Below are 25,386 nucleotides of genomic sequence, written 5' to 3'. Positions count from 1 at the left end.
TTGGCCCTAAGGATGTGGTTTGAGGGGAGAGAACATTCATCCGTTATGAGGTCGGCACTCAATCGGCACAAGAACTACTGCAACTCGTGAATGATGGCGTAGTGGGGCATTCCCTATACTGTATGCACGCAAGAAGTGGACTTGTTCGCCTCGTTTTGAATGCCTCCCGGCTACACTGATTTCTGACCTCGCTACAGCATTTCTGGTGAATAATGTAGTAATTTAGGTGCAAAACGCACCCTTCAAAAACACCTCCGGCACCGTAGGTGTTAACAGTGTAAATTCATTTTACGTGTCCATTGCCTGGGGCAACGTGCTCTTGATAAGGTCAGGTGGCCGGGGACAAATGAAAAGGACTAATTGTGGCTGCGGCATGTTATCTGAATACCGTAGCTGCATCACACAGTTTATATCATTATCATTGTTATTATTACATGTCTAGTTGTCATCTTGGAGAAGATTTTGGGACAGCTAAACACAATGCTCCCAGAGCCCAGTCTCCCCAGGCTGTCCTACAGAACCATACTATGAATGAACCTGATTACCCCATGATCATCGTAATTCCGTAACCAGTGTGTAACCACAGTAGAAATAGATAACGAAGAAGAGAACCCTCTCTGTGGCTTACGGACATCTAAAACAATTCCTTGTGGCCGTTTCTGTGGAGCATTATGGGTAGTTAAATTTGTCATGATGAATCATTAATGAAAGAGACCCCTGGCTAGTTTTGATACTGTAGTATAGCCAAGTCGTTCAATCTTATATTGACAGTAATAACCATAAGGTTTTTGATAAAAGTAAAATGGCAAAATATGATTTTCAAGATGGCCACCTGCCAAAACAATGGTTAAAAAGGGTAAAAACCTACCTGAACTCGATGTTCTCCAACTGAAAAACTCAGAAGGACCGTATTTCTGTCGTGAATTTCCTCTATTCGTACGACGGTGCTAGAATCTATTTTGAGATCACCACTAATATCAGCACTATGAACAAAATCGTCCGTCCGTAAGTCCTCAACACGTTTCAGTTCTCCGTTTGCAAGTTGTATGATCGAACCCCGCATAAAATGTGGTGGATAGTGCGGCGTATTTGGGTAGCTGGGTTGTAACGGGGGTGGGGGAGGGAGGTGGAGTTGTCCGTGCCCCGACCCCCCTGAAAGTGAATGCAGGGGTGGCGGGTGCCCTATACTGCCCTTGTGTCTCTTAGGAGACGGCTCTTCAGATTTTATTCCCTGATGAGTTCCATGTTTTCCCTCGCCTAATGCGGACCCTTCTATATGAATGTCAGGGGGCCGCGTTAATATTCTATGCTTTAAGCTACCTTCCTTACCACTAGGGACTTTATACCCTAAAGGATCTTTAACAAGTTCGCCAACTTCTAACGGTTTTTTCAAATATTGCCCTGATTTCATATATAAGACCTGAGCTTGTGAGGGTGACAACGGATGACCCCGCGTGGATGGAGATATATTCCTGCCCTGTCGTGACCTCGGGTCATGACCTTCCGATTTCAGTTCCGATTTAGGGGATTTTGAGTCTCTCCTGAGATGTTCCACATGACTCGGTGTTAAAGGTCGGCTGGCGTTTATAGAGGTCGAGGTCATCGGGCGGTGCATACTGGGACCTGGCGAATTTGTCGGCGTCAACGAGGACCCGTGAGAACTAAGGTACTGAGGTATATGTCCAGGTAGAAATGACGTACGAGGTAGATGAGATTGAGCGTGTTGCACATGGCTCCCCATACTCGCGAGGACCGCCGAGTACGACTCAATGTGAGGGTAATGACTGGAGAGGAGAGAACTTGGTGAATAACCCGGGCTATATTGTGGATAAAACGCAGCACCATATGGCGATATCGTTGCGAGGTGTGAGGACTGTGTGTGCATTGTTGGAGAATAAGGTGACAGAGTCGATGCTGTTGACGTCGTGTAAACAGGATTGATATGCCCGGGCGAAAACAACCGAGACGACGGGTCGGTGACGGCTGGCGTGCGAAATAAACTGGGTCCGCTACTTGATAGCATCGAGGTTGACTCGTGCCCACTACTGAGCGTGCTCAGACTACTGCTGCGCTGCGATGGGGACTGACTAACTATCGATTCGGATAACCATGTTAGATTTTCACTTGTTGTCGTCGAACTTCCAGTCATTTTATTTCTATCTATCCCATTTGTTTTCATGTGCTTTTCCGTTCCAGCACCAGAATGTCCGTGGCCGTTCCCGACGGGGTAATCATCGGGGTTTCTCTGTTGGTCCGAACTGAAGTGTCTGTCACTTGGCGCTAGTAGGGCTCCGCTCCCTCCCCCAGAATCTTGAGTGTACTTCGTGTTTAGTTTGTTATCGACCGTTTTCCAGTGAGTCTCTTGGTCGGAGTGTGACACGTCAGAGGGGGGCGTCGATGAGAGCATAGACTCGGAACATAGCAATGTCTGGCTGTCTGGCCCTGCAAGATAAAAAAGAGAAACGGAATTAGGCCCAAAAGTTAACTCAACACAAGTCCTTTGAGAACAATTTGAAAAAGGAAATTAAACCTGAAAAGCCAAATATGGCATAAGCCAACTGTTATATCCAACTTTAAATCATCAATAAAAGATAGTTTGTAATCAAGATAACCAAGAAGCGTGGAGAAAACCTGACATACAACAAAATCTGGTTGTGCATCTAAAACCTGACATGTCACCCAACACGTCTTACAACTTGAAGAAGATAGAAATAACTGGTGTGAAATCGGGATGTATTTGAGTGACACCTCCTGAGCACTCCATGATGTATTTTAAGGTTTCAACACCTTGATGCATACCATTGTGTCTCGCAGCCTGGTGGTCCAACTCTGGGTGGAGGGGGGGGGGGGGATAATATAGCGATTTTTAAGTTATTACAATAATAGTGGTTTTTATAAAGTGCTTTTCATTGAAATGAGTCTGTCCTAAAGTGCTTTTTATATAGCGCTTTCAATGAACAGGGACTGTCCCAAAGTGCTTTAAAAGGACCGTCACTATCATAGATCTCTGGAGAGGTGCTCTGGCAGAGTCTTCGGAAAGAAACTGACCAGATGGAATTTGGTGTGGTATAAGGAGTAAAACGGACCAACTGAACAAGCCCAATTTGAACGAGGAGGGGGCGACCATCACCTGGAAATTTGATGCTCTGAGATGCATTTCAGAGCCATGAGTGTAATGGGGGTAATGAGTATGTTCAGAGGAAGATCCAAATGATTTAGCCTTACTAAGGAATGTATATTTGACCAGTGTATTATAAACACCACTGATAAGAGGCTGTACAACCCTTGGTTTGTGTTTGGCACCTTAATCAGTAGGCCACATCAATGACACTGACAGGCCACTGAATCAAATGTCAGTAAGGGGTTAAAACATTCTCTCCATTGTGGGATTTGCCAAATGGTAAGACAATCAAACAATTTCCAATGTCATCCTCCAATCCAAGGTGAAAAGAAATCCAATTACGAATAAACTAGATTTTAGAGTAAAGTTGACATCACCGTAAATTAGACGCTGTCACTCCTATATTGATGCCTGGTATGAGAACAAAATGTACTATAGAAGTGGCAAGCCTGCGGGAAACAAGGTACATAGTGACTGAGGTGTATGTGTGTATGAATGCATCGAGTTTGATATGCTCAATCGTCAAGTTTTCCAGGGCACTTAAGCTTATTTATGAACACAACAGTACCACATCTACTTTTGACCGGGATATTTTCACGTACGTTTTGATTCAACGTTTTTTCGCAACAAGCAAAATTCGCAAAAATAAAATACTGTCAAAAACCAAATTTACCGTTGCAGTGATCTCAACACGCTTAATTAAAACTAATGATGCAGTTCCACAAAATCACCAACTCTAATAAATGCTAATATTTCTCGGTATACCGTACCTCTCATCAAGCCACACAGCCTAATATTTTCAGTTCATCAAGACTCAAGGTTGTATCCATAAACATTCATTCGGAAGCCGGTTCAATTTAATTAGTTCTCAGTTTAATATGACACAGTCGTAAAAACCTCATAAAATACCTAATATCATCTCCATTATCAGACAAACCCATAACAAATTAGGATTCATACGTATAAATGGACATAATTCTGATTAATTCTGATTAAACGTATTATATCCAATAGGAGTATATTTGTCCATATCAATTTTCTAAAAACAAACGACTCCCAACTGAGGTACAAACCATGAAATTAGACAATGTAATGGGACGGGCAGACATGATATATCTAATCGACAGACAATGGGACTTCACAAAGGACACGTAGGCCAACATTTGACGTCATCTTTACCTTCATCCTGGAAACTTTCGGGAATTTCCGAAAGTTCGTCGGAAGTATTTGTGATTTTCCATGATGCCGAGAATGACAACTTGACTGCAATAGAAATGCCCATCCTGAACCCCATGGCCTTATGATCCCTTTTAATGTATTGATAACATGTCAAAACCTTGAAAGGTCAAGACAGAATACGCCATCAGCCTCATCACTTTCTTTGTCGGTCGATTTGGCCCGCTTTACTCCCGAAAGTGCATTGTGGGTGTAGTTTGCACAGAACATCATAGATTTTACTGAATAGCTTTGTTGTTCTATACATGGGTCAAAGAGAGCAGCACTGACAACATCACCAGATAAGTTTTCCAAGTTGAAATCTTTCACATCAGGAATGGACTATTCAATTCAACAAAATCCTTTGAAAAAGTACCGCATGACCCTCAAGCCAAATTTGAAAATACCTTTTTTTACAAAGCCCTGTTATTAAAAAACTACATCCGTATCATAAGTATCACGAAACCCCCAAGAAATCCAATCCACGTACTTTTTGAAAATGACACAACAACCTCAGTATCGTAATCAGAATTAATGACCATCAAAATTACAAGGCATATACGACGAAATCTCTCCCACTGACGATTATTTTTTTCACGTTTGTCTGGCGGCCATTTCTCAATCTGACTTTTGTGTATCTACTAAAAAATTCTCGTCACATCGCGGCGTATAGCCTCCCAGCAGGGTTTTTCGTACACGTGAATTTTTATCCAATTTATGCTTCGTTTTCTCGGAGACGATCTGGTCAAGGACAACTCCGTAACAAAATCTAATTGAAGTGATTCGTGGATTAGACGAGATTTCAATTCGAAAAGACCCAATTCGGCAGTGCAATCGACACACACTACTGTGCAAAGAACAACAAGCCTTTCTCCCAACTTAAACCGAAACGGACGCAGAGAAATTTTTGTATTGATTCAAGAGGCTGTACTCTTAAGACGTTTTTCAAGGTTATTTTACGAGCCTTGAGATATGTTGAAAGGACTGATTTGACTTTAATAAGATCAGCAAAACTCGGAGATGTTATTTTATCCAATCAGAGCAATTAGCATTAAAATCACTGTGTCGTTTGCAACATAAAGAAAGACACAACAACAATCAGATTTTTTTATCAATGTCTTTAAAAAAATTTTCATTCACTTTCTTGTTATTTTCATACATCTTCTCATTCATCATGTTCATGATAGAAAATTTTTTCAAAAGCTTTGAAAACATCAGTTTGAATAGCTTTGAAAATATCATCTTAAAATTTAGATTTGATACATTTTCTTTCTCAATGAAAAAGAAATGGAGTTGTTTCTCATTCATGTTTTTTTCTAACGATCAATTTGTGAAACGGATATAAGCTGCCACCTTCATGTTTTATAAGATGTCAAACAGAGGTGGATCATAAAATTTGAAAAACAAGTGCGCAAAAGTCAAACTTGGAAAAGAATTTGTAGTTTTTACCATACATTATATCGATTAAATGGTTAGAGGTATCTAAAATTTTGAAAGCACTGATCTAAATATTCAAAATAAGCTACATTCACGCACACAGTCCTTGGTGCCATTGAATACGTTGAGTTCAGAAAGAAAATGGATTTGAGTCACTATAAGTTTCTCTGAAAGTCAACACATCACATTCCAGCTTTGTTTCAATTTTGTAGTAGATAAATCAACTGGTCTTAGGTTAGTGAATATAGAGTATACTAGAACACTCTCCACCTATCCAGCACAGGTATTGAGTCATCCAAAAACATTTAAATATAAACGACATTCAAACTATTATTTCTCGGACGAAGCCAATATAACGCATTGCATTAGTCGAAATAATGGCCAAAGCCGATTGATGTAATTACGATAGTACGAACGAAATGTACTTAGGTTCCACTGAGGGAGTAATGAAAATGTCGATCAACTTCGGCTCAACCAATCATGGGCGGCTGTCAAAAGGGATTATGGGAGTCGATCTTGGAGACAAGATGGCTGACGTTTGAGCACGAGTGGTAAGATTTACCAAGACTGAAGTGACGTACGGTATACCACCCCAAGTCTACAAAATCGAGTAATGATGGTTTTTCCAAAATGCGTCACACTTTTTCAATTCTGCAAGAGAAAAACTTGCGACAGTTTTAACCAAAAACACTTTTTATTAGATGAAAAAATAAATGCCATCCCTCATCAAACACCACAGAATATTTGATAATTGACGCAAATTAACTTTCACACCTTTCAAGGTCATAAAACCGCAGAAGTATTAGCATCTTTTTGCGACGGAAAACCCTCCAGGCAAGAAAAAATGCTGACGTATAATTGCATAACCAGACATATTCTGGGCAAAAGTTTAAAATAGTCGACACCCGGGTGCAATCCCACTGAACTCGTACAGGGAAGGTGCCTCACAGAAGCCCCCCAGTAATCAATTTCTTCAAATCTGATTATGAAAAGATATAATGAAATTAGTCTTGGTACAACCTCATGTCTTTATAATCACGGCCAAGGGCGGATAAGATGTTAAAGAACATCCATAGCCGGGCGGCACAATTACTTTTTTCTTAATTAGCAGCATTCATTTTTTGCCTTCTTAACCTTGATATAGGGCATTCGGAAAAGTTTTTCCAATGTTTTTTTCTGAAACTGATAAACAGAAGAAATAAATTGCCCACAAAATCTTTAGCAGTAATTTTGAAAACAAGAGGCCCAAGGGCCTGGCGCTCAGCTGAGTTGTTGCTGCGTTGTTCGTATATATTACATAACTCGTCAAACTCTACTAAACTAAGGACTCAAAGCCTAAGGATATTAGCTTCTGGATGTGTAACAGTGAATTACGGTAGACTGGCGCAATCTACTTCAAGCAAGCTCCACCCTTGCAATGTGTGCGCAAACAGATAACCTAACCTATATTGGACCATCAATTCTACACACAGCAACATGATTCATCCTCAGCTGTTACCATGATGATGATGATGATCCTTTTCGCAAATTGGTCGTCTTCTGTCTTTCTTCCATACTTCAGTGCCACCGGATGTAGTCTGCCCTTGTGAAGGGATCCTTTCAGCACCGGGGCACAAGAATCCATGCGAATTGAATCACATGGAGAGACTAGCCCAATCACCCGCTTTTGGCTGGGTAGAAATGGGTAAATCTCGCAGACTGGACCTTAAACTCTACTGCCGACGTGTGAGGCCGGTCTGACAGATGAGTAAGTGGGGTCCACCTAATGCAGAAGGCACCAGTTTCCCTAACTAAAAGGGTAACATTAACCAAATGCTCTACCCAACTCTATTATTGCCTAAAGGCCTGTGTACACTAGTAAAATATTAGCAACATTTTTACATTTCCAGTTGCAACAAATGTTGCAAAAATGTTGCGTAGTGTGTACAGAGCAAAACGCGTCTTACAACATGTTGTAAAATTGTTGCAAATTAAATGCAATGCAATTCTTTGTTGCATGTTGTAAAAATGTTGCAAACTCTTCAGCCAATCAGAAATAGGATTTGCGTCATGTGATCTACCGGAGTTCACGTGACTTGAACAAGAAGCAGGTATAGCAACTCTCAAGTGAGTGTCTTGCTTCGTAGGGTGATGAAACCTTTTCTAGAAGTTTTTGTATGACGGCTTGTCAGTCAGCCGCAACTCCTTTAGGCTGCGTATCCATAGGCTGTTCCGTGCCCTGCACAACATTCCCTTTTTACCGCCTGGCGCGCCACACGGACAATGAACCTTCGTTGGTGTTATTGATCGTTCCCATAGGTTATGCCGTGTCACATTGCGGGCATATATGCACTGTGGATTGGGAATATAGGCCCATATTGGGATTGAACATGTCCATTCTTTTGCGAGTGAACAACACGGAAGCAATGTCTGAGGCGAAATTAATTCAAGAGGTTCATCAACGGGATCTACTCTGGGACCCCGAAACTGATGATTATCATAACAAGCACGAACCTGTAATTTGTTGCTTAAAAGTCAAGTTTTATATACATGTACATGTCAATTTGATGTTGCAAGTGAAAATACAAGTTACTTGTATTTTCATTTTCAATATTCATAAGAAATTGTCTTCTGAAATAATGACAGCGTGCGGATAAACGCGATTGACCGCTGCGAAATGAGGACTACAAAGGCCTACATGACCAAAAAGGAATATCCAATGGAGACGCAGGGCATAGTGCCAGGTCACAAGGCTGTTACGCCATAACGCCACACTACACAAGGGCATACCCTATGGATACGCGGCCTTAACAGGCAGTGGTATGCCCCATCATCCACCCTCATTTTGATCCAGGGCCTGGTCCATATTCTCTTTGGTTATTTCGCCGCCTCTTCCGTCTCTCAACAATGACAGCTAAAATTGCTGCAGAAGCACTCAAAACACATCTTCTCTCCTTGGAATCATCCATTTTCCCTCCAAAATACCTATTTCCCTTTGTTCCCACTAAAAAGTTTGCAACAATTTACCAACATGTTGTAAAAATGTTGCTAATTTGTTGCAATTTTGTTGCTAGTGAACACAGGGCCTTGAAGGGCTTGTTGCAAAATTGTTGTAAAAATGTTGGTAAAATGTTGGTAAAATGTTGGTAAAATGTTGGTAAAATGTTGGTAAAATGTTGCTAATATTTTACTAGTGTACACCTAAGTCAAGTGAAACTCTTAACAAACCTTAGCAGAATGCCACCATTGAAATGTTGATAATAATGATAGCAAGTAAAAACTTTAAACAGATAGACTTGATTTTTTTAGCCAACTGCCACATGCGGTTTTCTTTATTTAGTAAATTTTGAGGTAAGTATTACAGAATGAAATACTTGAATACTAGAATTGCCTGGCTCTTCTGATGATTGCACTGGTGAACACCGAAGTCGATGGGATGTGCAAAGTCATAGCTCGATCCTCTCTCTTGGTCATCTTTGAGATGTGGTCACCAAATATGTTCAAATGCAGCTGCAGATCATTCCTGTCCTGCAAAACATGATGAGGAGATAACATTTTAATTTTGATAGAATAGGTAAGCTAGCCAAGTTTTATATCAAATACAAGGCCAACAACAACTGATAAGGCGCTAGGCCTAGGGCCGAATGATCAAGGAAGTTCATTGATATGATTGGGAATACATTGTGATAAGAGTGATGAATCGGCCCCGTTTGAAGCATTGTGCTATGTACAGTGTGCAAGTGTCAGTGTGTATCCGCTATCGCATTTATTGTTTGTTGACATTTCAAATCGCTGGAGTCGATCCTCAATTACACTGTTTATGTACATTGGCAACCTTACCCGATGATATCAGAACGATGTTTATTATTGTCTTGTTTATTCACATTAGTTCTGCTATGTGACAAGAGTTATTTGTTGAGAAATCCATGATTTAAAGCCGGACTTTGACATCGTTTCTCAGACCAACCAAGCTGCATTTCGCAGATCGTTTTTCAACGATCGTCGACGAACTATTTCAAATTAATCACATCCAATTAAACAATCCAAGCCTTCCCTAATGTCATCAACATGCAATAACACAAGAAGCCAAATATTATCGCCTATGAAATTGTGAATTTAATGAGAACTTACCTCTGAATTGACAGAACGCGATCTATTCCATAGCATGGTCTCCTTACGTCTGAACTGCGCAGACTCGAGACGTGACGTTCGCTGCACGTGTGATTGGACGTGGGATAACTCGCGCGAAATTTAAAATGCTCTTCTTGGGGGGTGCTCACTAAATTGCGCCAGTAACACCACCTGGTGAGAAATTCATGAACCACGCCTATTGATAATGAAAGAGAAAGCTTTGCTCTATAAAATTAGATTTGATTCATGATCCCCAACTGAGAAATCAGCTGCTGGAAAAGTTTTTGGAAAATTTTGCTCGGTGCCACCTAGTGGCCAAACCGCTCATCCTGCCGGACCCACATTTGGTCTATTCAGGAGTCCTGAAGGGTCTCAACGCCTCAGAGGGAAAATCTATCGCCTATCCGCCATAGTTTTGAAACGTGCCTGTTTAACGGACAGACAGACAGACAGACAGACAGACAGACAGACAGACGGACACTCATTCTACCATTTACTCATATGAATAGCTCAGCTTTTCAGCTGAGCTAAAAAAATCAACTTTGCCTCATTTAAAAGCGTTAAAAGGCGTGAAACTCTGGAGGTTTAAAGTATGGGCAATTCTTTTATCATAAGCAAGCCAAATCAGACCTAATCTTTAACCTAGAGACCACCTACCGGGCTCCCTGTATAAGGGCCTAGAGCCCCTTTAACTTATTGTTTCAAGTCTGATCACGTCATATTAACAGCTCAGCAACCTAAGCTGTTGTATACACCATCGCCACTCTAACCCTGCCACCAGGCAACTCTGTCATGAATTCTTCATTCAAATCGTGACATTACCAATCATGACCAGCCAGTACAGATGGGCCAAGCCATAGGAGACTACAAAGTGATTTAAAATCTGTTGGACACTTTTGAGCTTTAACATCTCCAGAAATTTGATGCAGCCAGTTTAAATCCTACTTTTTTGTGTAGACAGCTTAGTTCAACAGCTTACTTTATAGATGTGAGTTCTTGTCCGAGGCGACCCAGCAAAAATGCAAAAAGGTACATGAACATGATGAGCTAATCTACAATTGAGTCATGCAATCATGTTTTCAGGGCAAAAATATGGTTGTTTTTGTCTTCACATTTTAAAAATATCAGGGGTCAGAAGTGTCCATTAAATTTTGAAACACCCAGTATAATTCCTCATTAGCAATACGGCTAGACTTCGCTCAATACATATTTCATTACAATTTCAATTCAGCTGATCCAACCAGCAAATAACCATCGTTAAAGTAGGTTATAATATCATTAGGGAAAAACGAACCACACACTAGGGATTGCTGTACCTAGCCGCAGACAGTTTTAATCGCGTTAAGTCATATTTTGATGGTCATGTTTGATGTATATATAATTTATGGTTGATAAATACTTTTATATGTTGTTGACTTATTTCAATGGCGGTTCATGTCTCGAGTACCCGATACAGTTAATTGTGATTAATTTCAACGCCAATTCGCCAACTGACTCAGTCAATGTACTTTACACGTCTCAAGATTTTTCAATAATTGCATTATTCAAACTTACGAAACTTGTTTATGCTTTCATTCGTTTTTCTTCAGTATTCTCTCTACACTTGGAAGCGTCATTCTCCAGGGAGTCTTTCTCCTATATAAGGTGGGATGAGCATTTTTTTAGTAGCAGGATTAGCTTTAAGGGTCTTTTGAACCTTCATTCCACGACAAACTTGGCCAGCATCAACACACAACATGTAGGTTTATTAACAAAAGGAATTTCTCAACCCTTGATGTTTTTATTATATAAATTAAGTAAGAAAATAATAGAATCCCCAGAGAGGACTCATACTTTTTTTATAAAAAAACTTTATCAAATGGGTCTGCTATAATGGACGGCTGTGACAGCCTTCTCCGGTATCTCCATTTACCTTAAAGTATCTCTCGCTCACTTTAAGGTATCACTCCATGGTTTTGTGTTGCGCCATCCTTATGGCATCACCGAGAAAAAATCCAACAATGTGTAAGGAAAACCCTTAGGATGTTGCGGAACGGAGCTGAAACACTTCCACCATTCAGTGCAAATTCTTTCTGACGCTTTGTGACATTTTTTGCAAAGGACACCAAGACGTAACCCTGAAATCAGTTTCAGTGTGGATACATCGAAGTAAGTGTACATCTGAACAGGCATCTGTGCAACAATGTACAGGTTGATTTGGCAAATAAACCCTGAAATAGATACAATAACAAGTCATCCCAGGTTTCACCCTCACTTTGCCTTTTTGCCATACATTTTGTGTAGGAATACACATACCAATGCACTGGTCACTGAAGTCAACTGACCATGGACTCCGCCGTATACCTCTAGCAAGCCTGAGCACACAAGCATCATAAGTAATTTTTATCCTGGATCAAGTTTTTTGTCGTTTTTTTTTCACGTAACATCATTGTATTTGGTAGTCAATATGATGTTACATTGTTGGCCTGAGCTTTGAGAAAAAATAATCACGCCAAGATTACCCTGGTCGTGTTGGAAAAAATAACTCTGTGGCGTCAATAAAAATGCCCATTGTGAAACTACAAATGGTACTCGCTAACCAATGACAATTTCAGCACCTTCGGAAGGGCGATGAAAAAAAGGGGGCTTTGAGCACAACGGATTGTTTGTATGGTTGGCAATGAGAAATATTTACAAGCGCAAGGTGATGTCACCATTTGTTGCTCTTTTGTTTGCTGAAAACGGATGGAGAGTTTACACTGTAGCCTTTAAGAAATGATTGGTAACTAGAATAAGAAGACGTTTGTTCGGGTGTTGGCCCCTCTGCCATCTGTCATCTATCCAGACAATGTTTTCCTAAAAGTCATCATTTACTGATGTACCAAAGGAACAAGCCATGTCCTTTGAAGCAAAATGTAGACAAGCCATTTTTTGGCAAAAGGTATTGGCAAAAATGCTTGTCCCCATCAGTCGTTGCGACTAGTGACCACCACGGACTTTGGAGCACCAGACCTGTACGTGAAGAAGAAAAAAAAAACTCTGCAAATGATAGTGTACCATCGGTGAAATAGTCTTTCCTTCATGTCATTGACTACCAAACCGAACCTACAAGATTCCCAGCGAGAATATAAATGCACAGACATGTAGTAAAGACATAAAATCCACTTTATCGTGTGGATGATGAGAATAATGACGGCTATCGTCAGGCGCAGCTAATCATGTAGTAAGCAGACACGTTAAATAGCAGTAATGCTATCAGAAGTACGACTGAAAGTACCCATTGCACTTTCTCTCTGGACAAAAATGATCGTTCGGACCCTTAATATCAAAGGGTCACTCGAAACAATGGTTTGACCATTGCTGAAGAAACGAGTCTTGTGGATATCATCAGTGGTCGTATGTCATGGTCAACAGCCTACGTCTTTTCATACATGACTATGAAGAAAAATAGCCCAGCTGGCTAGCTGCGATATCAGAAAAGAACATAAATTTATGATGATTGGAAGTGAAAAATAAGTCCCTTTCCTCCATTTAGGTTGTTGCGTTTTCTTTTTTTGCCTTGAGTAGCGAGGAAAGTAAAGGGCTACAACAAAACTTTCTTTCCAAAGGCACAATGAATGTTTTCAATACTTCTGGCGGTGCAATGATTGATGACTGGTACATGTTGTCAATGCCCTTGTTGCTGAGAAAAATATGTCGCTGTCTGCCCTTACGGGTGCCAGTTTAAGTTTTTCTTCTTTGATTACCCGGGAAATAAGGCATATATAATGTCTACTTTCCAAAGGCACGTTTTTTGCCCAATGAATAAATATTGAAGTCATTGCCAACCTTTCAACGGATCAGATCACAGACAATGCACAGACCTTTTCAGGCATATTGAAAAAAACAGAATTTAGAAGTCCTGGTTAACAGTGACTGTGAATGTGGAAAAATAAGTCCCTGTACCCTGTGGTCATTGGGATGGTTTTTTCCACCCACGATTGAGAGTCAGAAAGGCAGACAAAATTATCTTTATCAAGACTCACTTTCTGCTGTATCAATACTCTAGATTCACCAATCTAAGACCCATTCTGATCCTTTATTCAAACTAGATATCATGGAGATGCTGGTCACAAGACAGAAGTGGAACTGGAATCACATGTCACCTCGTGAGATGGCATCCCTAGAACAGACAAGTGACCTTTTCACCAACATCGACAAAAGGTGCCTCATCCTGCTGTATAGACATTCCCTGTCATCTCCCCATCCTCTTGGTGACAAATATTGAGGGAAATATCAGACACAATTCATGCCAATGGTACCATAAACAATACTTCTTTCTCCAAAAAGTCCAACAGCTTTCTTGCCCATATGGCCTTTTCTTGCCAACTTATCACTTCCTTTTTCTATCTGGCCTGATAAGACTAAAAGTCATATCCAATGTACAAAACCTTTTTTTTTAAACATTGCCGGCATCAGAATAAGATATAAACAACTGTGGTGCCTTTCATCTCTCAAAGATCAGTAGCGTCAGTTTTGACAAAGTAACTTGACGTTTTCGGTTAATTTAGTTCTTTTCTACATTTTTAAGTAGACAACAAGCATTGAGACAAGTTTAGAAATGGCAAAATACAACCAAGTGACATTGCTCCAAGAAAAACGGATTACCGAACTGAGAAGGCCCATAGCCATGTTAGCCATTAACTTTCACTGAAAAACAAACTATTTCAGCAGTTTATACAATGTATTTAGCTGAACAATTGAAAGTTGTTGGTGTCAACATTTGAAGCTAAATGCTTCCGATGCAAGCTTTTGTTGAAAAAACAAAGAATACCACACGAATCAAAACTGCAACCTCTGCTAAATGACAAAAGAGACAAAATATGATTTAAGGCTTTGGGTTTTTTGCAAAAAGATACAAAATAATTCATCAAAGAAATGAAAAGATGCATTAACTAAAAGCCATACCGATAACTTCTTTCCAGTGTTCCTTTCCAAACGTAAAACTGCCATCAGCAGTACCTTCGAGAAATTGCAACATATTGCATTTTTGTCATTGGGTGATATGAATAAAGACGAGCAAATGCTTTTATCTAAAACTCCATGTTCATTTACACTGGGCCTTTCTGTACACAATTGAAGTAAAAGCATTTGCTAGATTTTATTCATATCAGCCATTGTTGGACATGTTCGAAACAATGGCATGGTTAGGGCAAGGCAGAAACAAATAATTTCGAAAGTTTGGATAAATTTATAACTAACCACTCTCTAACATGTCTAAAAGCAAATGCCAATATTAAATGTGCCTTCACTTGTACTAAAAACCATTTCATAGTCAGACATGTCAGAAGGCAAGCTTTTATCCCACAACCTCCTTTTGCCCCTATGCAGCTGTTGTAGAGTTTCCAGATTATTCCCTGAAAAGCATCTAAGAGAAGCAGTGACAGTCTTCATGCCACATAAAAAATGATTTAGACTTTCTAAGCTTTTGAGAACAGACAGGTACATCTCAACTTATAAATATGAGTATCAGTTGACTTGGCTAAAATCAATGACACATAGCCAGTTGCTCTTTAGAAGTGCAAGTCTATTATGGGCTACGGTCCACCCGTGCAGGGATTTTATTTGCATCTGACAGACATCTCTTGTAGTTGTACAGCATTACTATACACATCTCCCACTCCATTTAAGCATGCTGCAACAAGTACTAGGGCAGTTATTACATTCTTTGTGTTTTTGCATAATGCCCCCAAGTGGCTATACCATGAACCAAACAAATTGCACCAAATGTTGAATGTCAAACAACTTCACCAAACATACAATAGCTACATAAAGTATGAAAGGAAAATCTCAAAGTGTTTTCAGGTTAAATGATCAGGTCCCCATCCTGCTAATATTCCCGCTTTAAACTGACAAACCGGACCCAAATTTTTGCTTTTATACAAATAACAATCAATGAAACTTATCAGACGTACTTCACCTGTGACCTTTTGAAACATTTATTAATTTTGTCTGATCCTGGTGAAGTTTTTGAAAATGATTAAAAGCTGCCTTAGGCATTTTATATATGTAAAATCCTATACAAACTTGAGAATAAAAAGTCGGGACCATTTCACACTAAAATTATTATCCTAAATATCGTACGCCAGTTTCCAATATTCCTTTTAGGTCTACTTTGCTCGTTCAAAAATTTTAAAACTGAACTTCGAATTTGAAAATGTTTTTATTGTAAATACATAATGAATGTAAATTTCAACAGTGCCGTTGCGCGGACCGTTAAACCAAATAACATAGATGTAACGTTTCAATGGATTTCCCTGCAAAATAACTTCACCATACAGCAATGATTACTTCAATTTACATGAGCCATGAGAAAACACAATGAATGTGGAAAGTGTTTGCCTTTAAGATGAGACAAATGTTTGAGAGAATATCCAAAAAATGCAGCATTTTCCCAAACCAGTAAAAATTCTTTTTTCATGTTCAGCTTGCGAGACAAAGAGATCTAACTAAAAGGGTAGGAAATATTTCATTGCTAAAAAGGTAAACCACAGAATTTTTGAAATGTATAATTATTATTGGTATTCATGTTAGTTCAAACACATTCGAGGTTGACAAAAGTATTAATAATTCAGATTTATTTCAATTAAAATTATCAACTACACGAAAGGGAGCCACAAATGAACTTTTCCATTGTCTATTCTGTTTCCGGAGTATTATATAACAAAACAACTAATAAATGAAATGGCCAGGGATCATGTGCTCACCTGTGGTCAGAGACAGGAGTTTGACTTCTGTGACCACAGAAATTAGGTCAAGGTAAAAATATTTCAACCATTATGTTAAGCTTGATCAGCTAGATCAATAAATACAACATACATCAAAACATCACAAAGTGATTGTTTCTTTTGATATGACCCAAATAGGATTTTATGACCTTGACCTATTTGAACCAGAAAAAGTAGGTCACATTGACCTAAATCTTTTAGATAATTCAGACAAGTTTTCATCCTGAATTGATGTAGTAGTTTGTACTGGCAACTTGATTTAAACTTTGAAGCAAACTACAAATTTCTGACTTTGATCCAAGATATTGATTTTTTTCTGCTATGTATATGGATGTAGGGTTTTTCTAGCCACACACAAGACCTTGTATGTGCCAAGCCTGCAGGGTCAGGGAGTGTTTCTGCGGTCTAGCTGAACCTAAAAGCTTGGGGGCACAATTTAACAGGAGGGGTTCTTTTAATATGAAAATAGAATCAAGATTAACTTCAGTGAGAATTTGTCCTGTGGGAGTCGAGCAGATCACCGTATTGGTGAACAACTTGGAGCTGTGAGTGTCTAGGAGCTTGTGGGCAAAATCTGAGTTTGATATTTCAAAACGGAAGGAAATGGGCTGTGCAGAGCATCAAGAATGTCAATTTTAATCAGTTAAACTTGCACATACTGAGGCAATTATTTAGACTTACCATTGACTAGAAACCTGCCTGAGATTCATATTAATGCCAAGGGTCACCTGCCTCAGCAAAAACATTTATTATTATCTGCTTTATTTGATAACAAACAATTTTTGCTGATAAACATGATAAAATACATAGAAAATAATTCGTATATGCACCAAACATGCCAAACTAACTCATGACATGCCAATGGCCTTTAGTTCATGCCAAGGGCAGCAAATCACCGTATATTTGCACAACAAAGTGACACTCCTTATTTGTACGAACTCTGACCTTTTAGTCGAACTTGAAACTTATTGAATGAAGCCTCGGAAAAATTGATTCAAGAGAATTTGCCAGATCATGCCGAAAGAAAAATATGTGTTATTCACAAACACTTATCAATCATTCAAAAAGTCCTCGACTGTTTTTAAAAATTTCATTCATATTGCTGCTTGTTTGGTAATCAATGGAATCTCTGGGAGTGGCAGCGATTAAGGATTCCAAACCCGGGACTGATTCATGAATTGTTATTGAGAATTGGATTCGGATAAATCCATCGCGATCGTCATTTCCTGATTCTTAATACTTCTGATCGAACGAACGCAATCATTTTTTAACCAGTAAGAGAACACGTTTTGTTGCTCAAAGAAAAGTAGCCATTGTTTTATCAATTAGGATATTGTTTGGATACCAGGTCTGCCAAAGGGCTCATCAATTTTTCAGATTCGAATCTAATTATAGTAAATTCAGAGAAACCCTTTAACAATTTTACAAACATTTTATGTATTTCTCTTGTTTTGTTTTTACTCAATGAAAATTTCACTTTATATTCAATAGAAACTGTCCTAATATGAGGTTATGTCAATTGCAATTGAGTACAGATAAATTAAACTTTAAAATTCATTCAAAATTTTTACTTCAATTCTTGTGTCCCTTTATCACATGAAAACAGAATGCTGAAGGACTGAATAAGGAGCCAAGATTTACGCAGGTCTATCGCTAATTCATGATGTCATATGCATTCGAAGACGCCATTTTTTAATTCAAGCAGCCGTCTCGTCAATAAATTATCATCCATATCTCTGAGGATTTGAAAACGGCCTTCCGTGTCCTTGAAACTTAATTCAGAATCACCAACAAGAAAGGCGCAAAATCATTCAATTTATTCCCGCAAATATTCACGATCTATTTTAAATTCTATCAATCAGTCACTATCGCATTCCCGAGAGATTCCAGCTTGGAAGGACTTTAATCATTTAGGGCTTTTCAGAATAACGTTGTAATTTGTCTACAAACTTCAGGTGTCTTTACGGAGTGATTTTTATTTGATATAATGTCGCCGCTGACGTTGTGTTCAATTGGTGTGATTACAAGCGTTGAAATACCCGATCATTATCGTTAATTCTAATATACATAGTTGAATCTGAATAAGGAACGTAACGTTTTCTTTTTAAATGACATCTGCTCTTTCAAATGTCGTCTACTGAGAAAGCTGTGGCTTCTGATTCGAAGAGTGAAGAGTCAGACAGCCAGTTTAAGTAGACTTTCATATGAAAGTTCATAAAAAAGAAATCCAAGAGGCATGATTAGTAAGACTTGGTTTAAGTTAAGGAAAATAATGATCAATTGGAAAAGAACTTTGTCAATGCATAGTAGAATTGTGGTCTAGTGACTTGGACTGTCTGCAAGTGGTCAATTGGTCCCATTGGTTGGAACCTACAGTTGGTGAGACTCTAGACATGTACGACTTGCCTTACTCAACCCAGGCGTATAAACGGGTAGAAGTCGGAGGAGGAAAAAGAATTCCCCACAACTGTACTAAGGCGAGCTCCCACTCCAACCCAAAACAAATTTGTCAAAATCATGAAAACTTCAAATTCACTTCTCAATTTCGCTGTTTAATTTCAAAATTTCAAAATTTTAATTTTCTGACTGTCACCCCATCCGTCAAAGAGGCCCTGACGCAGAAAGTTATGACAACACAACTGCCAAAACACTCGCACATGAATGCCTTATTTCATTTCATCATTTGACTGGCGTGGATTGGTAGATATAAAGACAAGGTTACTTTTTCATCAACCTATTGGCAGCAAAAGCAGACAACCCCATAATGCCCAAAGTCCCATTAGGTTATTGTGATCTGTGGGCGAAAAGTTTATGAAATACAAATCATGATTTCTGAGCAATTGGCTTTAATTAGTAGCATTACTATAAAGTGATCAATATTCTTTGATGTAAGATCTCTGTCTGACTGTGGTCAAACAGGCCTTCAAATGTACTCGACTTGCTGTACCATCTACTGGAATTTAATGTAAGTCAACTGCCTGAAAGCCACCTCTCATATCTGAGAACTTGACCACAGCCGAGAATACCCTGACAAGACTACCAGGATCAAGTGGTATTATACATATTGACTGATTGGCCAACTAACTGTATGAATGGCAATATTGACATCTTATCCGCGACACCAATGGTCTAGAGAGGCCATCGAGCCAAGGGGCTCAAATTGCCATCTAGAATTTGACGGATGTTGGCATTGACGGATGTTGATATTGACGGATGTAGGACCCCGTCAATCAAGTTGTCATTTGTCTCGCGTTGTGATATTTGCGTGGTCATTTTAATCTGCAGGGGATCAAGGGTGAATTAGTGTACCAAGTCTTTTTCAACTTAACTATGACAGAACTGTTTATTAACTATCCTTGTGTATATAATTTTCGTTCAATTTAAGGAGGGGACAGATAACTTGGATTTCTTCTGATGATGCTGGACTTTCCACATTCATTCACTGCATGATGACAGACAGCTCTTGCAGTGCTGATTTTTCGGCACGGCAAGAGCCGTCGTCAGTGAGCCTTAAACGAATGTGGCCAGTCCAGTGTTACAGTGGTCAACATTTGTCATGTTGGACATCACCAGCTGGACGAGGTAGTGTATTCGAACTTTTGGGAGAGTCACCCAGTGTCTGCCACGGGATTGAGTCCACGAAAGACCAGGACTCTCAACCCTACCTGACCACCTCTTCTTCAAGTCTCCTAAACGTGTTCATGGATATACTCACCTGAAGAAGAGGAAGAGAGAACGACTATTAGTCAAATCACAAGTTATCATAAAATTGGTCCGATTTCTTCGAAGTTTGGATTTCCTTCGATCTAATTTTGGGACCCAACAAGAGTAGAGACCATTGATCATATTCTATTGTTATCCAGGGTGTTTCCATGCGAATCAGTATGCCTTTCAATCAGCTTTACACCAAAAGCATTAAAATGTGCACCTGTCCACCCTATACAAGAAAGAATTCGGCAAATGGAATGCTCAACCTAGCTGTCAGTATACCAGGTTCTGCTCATGCTTGTACTCAGTGAAGACATATCTCTGAGTATTTTGGCATCCCATTTCCGCTGGCTCTCTGCACATCACTGGCCATTGACTCACATGCCAAGTTGATGGGGCAGACCGATTTACTAGTATACAACTGTTCCCTTTGGCCTCGCCTCTTCTCAAAATATTTGATCAGCCGCGAATTATTCAAAGCTCTACGCAAATACCGTCATTCTAAGAGCCCCCTGATGCAGCTTTTGTTAAAATAGAACATGAAGACATGCACGGGGCTCGTAAATACAACTTAACGGGCTGCTTCGAGAGATAAATTCTTTCAGTTGTAGACATTTGCCCATACAGGAGATTTATAGCCAACATACTTCTGACGTCAGAGTGAACTTTACTCCGCAATTAAACATGTTTAATTTCTTTTCAATCCTTAACGAATAGATTTCACCCAACCGTACCGAGTACTTTTGAGGTGAATTTATCAACCATTCAATGATTCATTGAGAATTTTTGTTCAAACGAAGCTGAACTGTTGACATCCAAAGGGTCAGGCTACGGCTACCTATGGGTTGCTTTAGGATAAACTGGTTACCACTGGTTACCACTGGTAGCCCCTGACCCTGTTAACCTCTTCAGGTCAGGTCGAAACAGGTGCCACCAGACAACATGAAGGTAGTTCAAAACACTTTTGTCATTAATTTTGCATTAACTTTACCTTGGCATTGAGTCTCATGGGATTCAAGTGCATGTGTTATCATCAAGGTAAAGTTAACACTCGATAGGTGACCTGACTCGCTTTGAACAACGTGGTTAGCGCTTTTGTGAAGTGGAACTAGTCTAAGTGAAATGTGACTGGCAAAAGAAATGATAGAGTACACACCAAATTGTTCATTACAATTGATGCCATTGTAATGTCTATCGCCGAAATAGCTATATCTCCAAATATCCATGTGTGAGCAGGAAGATAAGTATAATCCAACTGACCTAGAAGAACGCCATCAAAATTACGATACCAACTAAAATCTAACCATAATAGTACCAAATATCCTCCCACACATGCTTATAAATGTCAGATAGAAATCTCAATCAGTCCTGAATATCCTCACATCTGCTAATAAATGTCAGATAGAAATTTCTATCAATGTTTACACCAAAAGTGCTGAATATCCTCACACATGTGCATGCTTATAAATGTCAGAGAGAAATTTCAAATAATGCTGATATCAAAAGCACTAAATATCCTCACAATGTGCTGATAAATGTCAGTAGAAACTTGTACTATCTTCATTAGCGAAAAACGCCACACCTTTCATTGACAAGCTCATGCCGTTTTCATGAATGAACGTGTGTCGTGCCACACCTATGGTTGATAAGCATCAATGAATCCTCAACTTACGTGATACATCCAGGCCAGTTACATTAATCACCAATCGTGTACGATTTCAGAATACCAAAACAAAACAAAAACCTACGCATAAACAACATCAGTTCTATTGTTTTATTGTTTTATTGACTTTTCTCGCCAATCCTATTCATCAAAGCAAGGTATGAAATTCCGCGCAGATTACCGCAATTAACGAATAGTACTACTTTGGTGTAATTTGGCCAGACTGTGCAGTGCTGAAATTATCATTCAGAATGACCAGTTAAGTTGTAAAATGTTAAAAAATCGTTCAGTTGACCCTGCAGGGTATGTGTCGTTCACTAAGTATCCATGCAACGTATCAATTACGATATCATCTCGTAATATTGATCATGATTATTTATCGATTTTTATCTGATTCACACTTCGATACAGTTAACCCTCATCATATTGTTTGCACTTTGAGAAGATCAAACAAGACCGGGTTTTTAAAAACTTTCCTCGAACTATTTGAAGCTGGAAGCACACATATATTTTCATTCCATCAAGCTGTGTCACACAATGCACACGCTGAGATCTGAACGCATGTGTGCTCTGATAAAGACATCAATGTATTTTATTTTTGAAACTGGGTTGCCAAATCATACCACAATCGATGACCAACAGTTTCATTAAACTTTTTTAAGCTGGCAGCACACATTTTTATTGCTGACAGCACACACACATTTTCATTTCAATCAAGATGTGTCACTCACTGCACACACTCAGGTCTGAAGGCATGAATGCTTCAATGAAGGATATCAACATTTTTAAAATTTGGTTGCCAAACCTTGTGCTTCAATCGAGGCATCTGGGTGTGTTATCACGTAAGTCACAAACAACGAAAAACGCTTATATTACCTGAAAGAACTTTCGAAAATTAGAGGGCACCAAGCATCTGCGATGAGTGTGCGATGTGCGCCAGATTGTTTACTACATTCGTTGAGTGTTTGATATATGGGTCTTTTTTTATTTGCCTGGGATCAATGAACACAGTCAAACCCCTCTTTATTGGAACGCCTCAACCGACTGGACACCTCAGTGATCCGGACAAGCAGTTAGCGTCCCGTATCAAGAAATTTCAAATTCAATTTGAAATCAAGCCTTACACCTTCTTTGCTAAGGACATGATGGGCCAGTTCATAAGGTGCCCACACTAGGGAGGTTTCACCGAGTCTGCCCCTGTTTTCGCGTGGGCACTCCAACACAATTATGTCAACTCCAATAGTACATTGAAATGTGACACTGCGCTCAGCCCACGGCACAGTCATACCAACCAATAGCAAAATTCCAATAGTTCGCATTGATTTTTGAAAATTTATCAAAAGATCCACATACTGTGAGATACTTGTGTCATATATCTCAACGCGATTTTTCCATCCTAGCAGCGCGTGGTGTTTATCTTTGTAAACACTATGTCAAAGGCAATGTCACGATGCCATTCTTCGACTAGTTCGAGCATCAATAATTCGAAGTTCCAGTTTGAAGGTTAGGATTTCGAAACTTCATGACTAGATTGATAGGAATTTCTAATTAGAACTGCACTGCTCTTCATTGCTGGAACCACAGTGTATATTTAAATCAACCAAAATACTCCTAAGAGGATATCAGGTCACAAATGGCTGCTCGGCACATATGTTTGGCTGACCGGTCCCACCAAAAAACCCATCACACAATTTCATATCATGTCATTACAATCTCTGTTGCGATGAGGTACGACATCTTCCCAAGTGCCCAACGGCCGGTGACTCCATGATGTCTTTCTTGGATTTTACAACGTATGACGTCATTTTCCCCAAAATGGCCGAAGTCTCTTTGGTGCCAAGACTTTTGTCCCTTGAAAGGCCAATTTGGCAGCCAAAGCACTGCTAGGAGATGGTGGCATCGAGCTTTGAACAACCGGTCTCTGATTTAGAAGTCTTAGTTTTATTTTATAGTTGTCTCAATTCAAGGCGCCATCTTTTAGTGACATAAACAGTTTATTACAATTTATAATTATCATATTATCTTTTTTCGTGATTAGACAAAAATAAAGAACACTCTGATGAAAAACAGCAAGAATTTGCAAGTGGTAAAAAAGAGAGTAATATCACGATAAGATAACTTGAAGAAATGTCATCTCGATGATTTTCATACCTCTCCTCGGCCATTTCCAGTAAGCGATAATGGTCACTCTGTTACCGCAACGTGATGAACTCGCACTCAAGAAACACTCACCGCGTCATGAGCTGCCATTACTCAGACATTAGTGTCACAAGCGGCAACGTGGAATTTCGGAAAAAATTTATTTGTAGCGATTACGTGAAATCAGTAAATTGATGATGATTTTCATGCAGGCCTCGTGGGGCTAATCAATCCTTGAATGACGGATTGCCTGGTTAGAGTACGCAAACCTTTATTATAAAAACGGAGAAATGGAAAAATTAAGTAAATTTTAAGTTTAATTTCTTGCGTTATCGAAACATTAAATTAATATGATAGAAACATTTAGGAGTTTTTATGAAGGATGTTTTTTAGCCTGGACTAACTGTTCATTAGTGGGGAAGGCATGTTGGTTGTTAGCTAAACTGTTGTTTAAATCAAGTATCTAATTTATATTTCAATCCATTTGGGGTAACTTCTCAAGCAACTAGGAAGAGAGAAGCCAATTCTAGAACAAAATTGTAGTAAAATAAATGTCTGAATTCTATTTCACTCCAATTCTGTTGTACAACTCGAATTCAATTGTACATATACAATTCTGTGGTAACTTTCTGGACAATTTGGAGTCGGAAATCTGGTACTGTTAATGTATATTGGGTTCAACATACCAATAAGTCGTTTAAGTCAAAAAAATTCTTGTCAGTCTAATTCTCAAAAAGATCAACTTTGAAATCATTAAAGTATCATTGTGAAAGTCATCTGACAAAGTTTTTTAATCAAACTTATCTTTTTCATAGACAGACAATCATATCATGAAATTGTACCATAATGTGCGAATGGTATCACATGAGTGCAAATTATATCATTATGAAGACTTTTTTTCAGACATATTTATAACTTGTTTCACATAGTACGACTGATAATTATGAAAAGTCTTGCCTCACTTTTTACAAATCCCACAATAATTTATATTGATGATGATGCGATGTCAAGAGGTGACCAGCCACCATTTCAACGAGGCAATACTCACGATATTCATTCAATTTTTAATCGTCCGTAATGGAAATCGGACATTTTTTTGTCAAATGTCATTTCGAATAAATAACAAAGTGACCTGATTCTCACAAGCAACAGACTCAGGAACTGACAGCGATTAATTTTGAATTGGTTTGAATACAACTTATCCCATGACGGCAATTACTAAGTTATAACTCCGCAAAATGATGGAC

General features: G+C 39.1%; 1 protein-coding gene across 1 annotated transcript in view; it reads right to left on the bottom strand.

Annotated features, from left to right (window-relative positions):
- The window catches only part of LOC135495386 (ataxin-1-like), a 221,254-nt gene that overhangs the window by 41,533 nt on the left and 154,335 nt on the right, over positions 1-25,386 (bottom strand). Inside the window, exon 4 of the mRNA XM_064783937.1 lies at positions 869-2,442. Within this exon, the coding sequence (XP_064640007.1) occupies positions 869-2,407 (1,539 nt within the window). The 5' untranslated portion in view covers positions 2,408-2,442. The remainder of the gene's footprint in view (positions 1-868; positions 2,443-25,386) is intronic.

Source organism: Lineus longissimus, chromosome 11, assembly GCF_910592395.1.
Source record: "Lineus longissimus chromosome 11, tnLinLong1.2, whole genome shotgun sequence".
NCBI lineage: Eukaryota > Metazoa > Nemertea > Pilidiophora > Heteronemertea > Lineidae > Lineus > Lineus longissimus.
The sequence above is the reverse complement of the archived record's forward strand: the minus strand, read 5'-3'. Positions and strand labels throughout refer to the sequence as shown.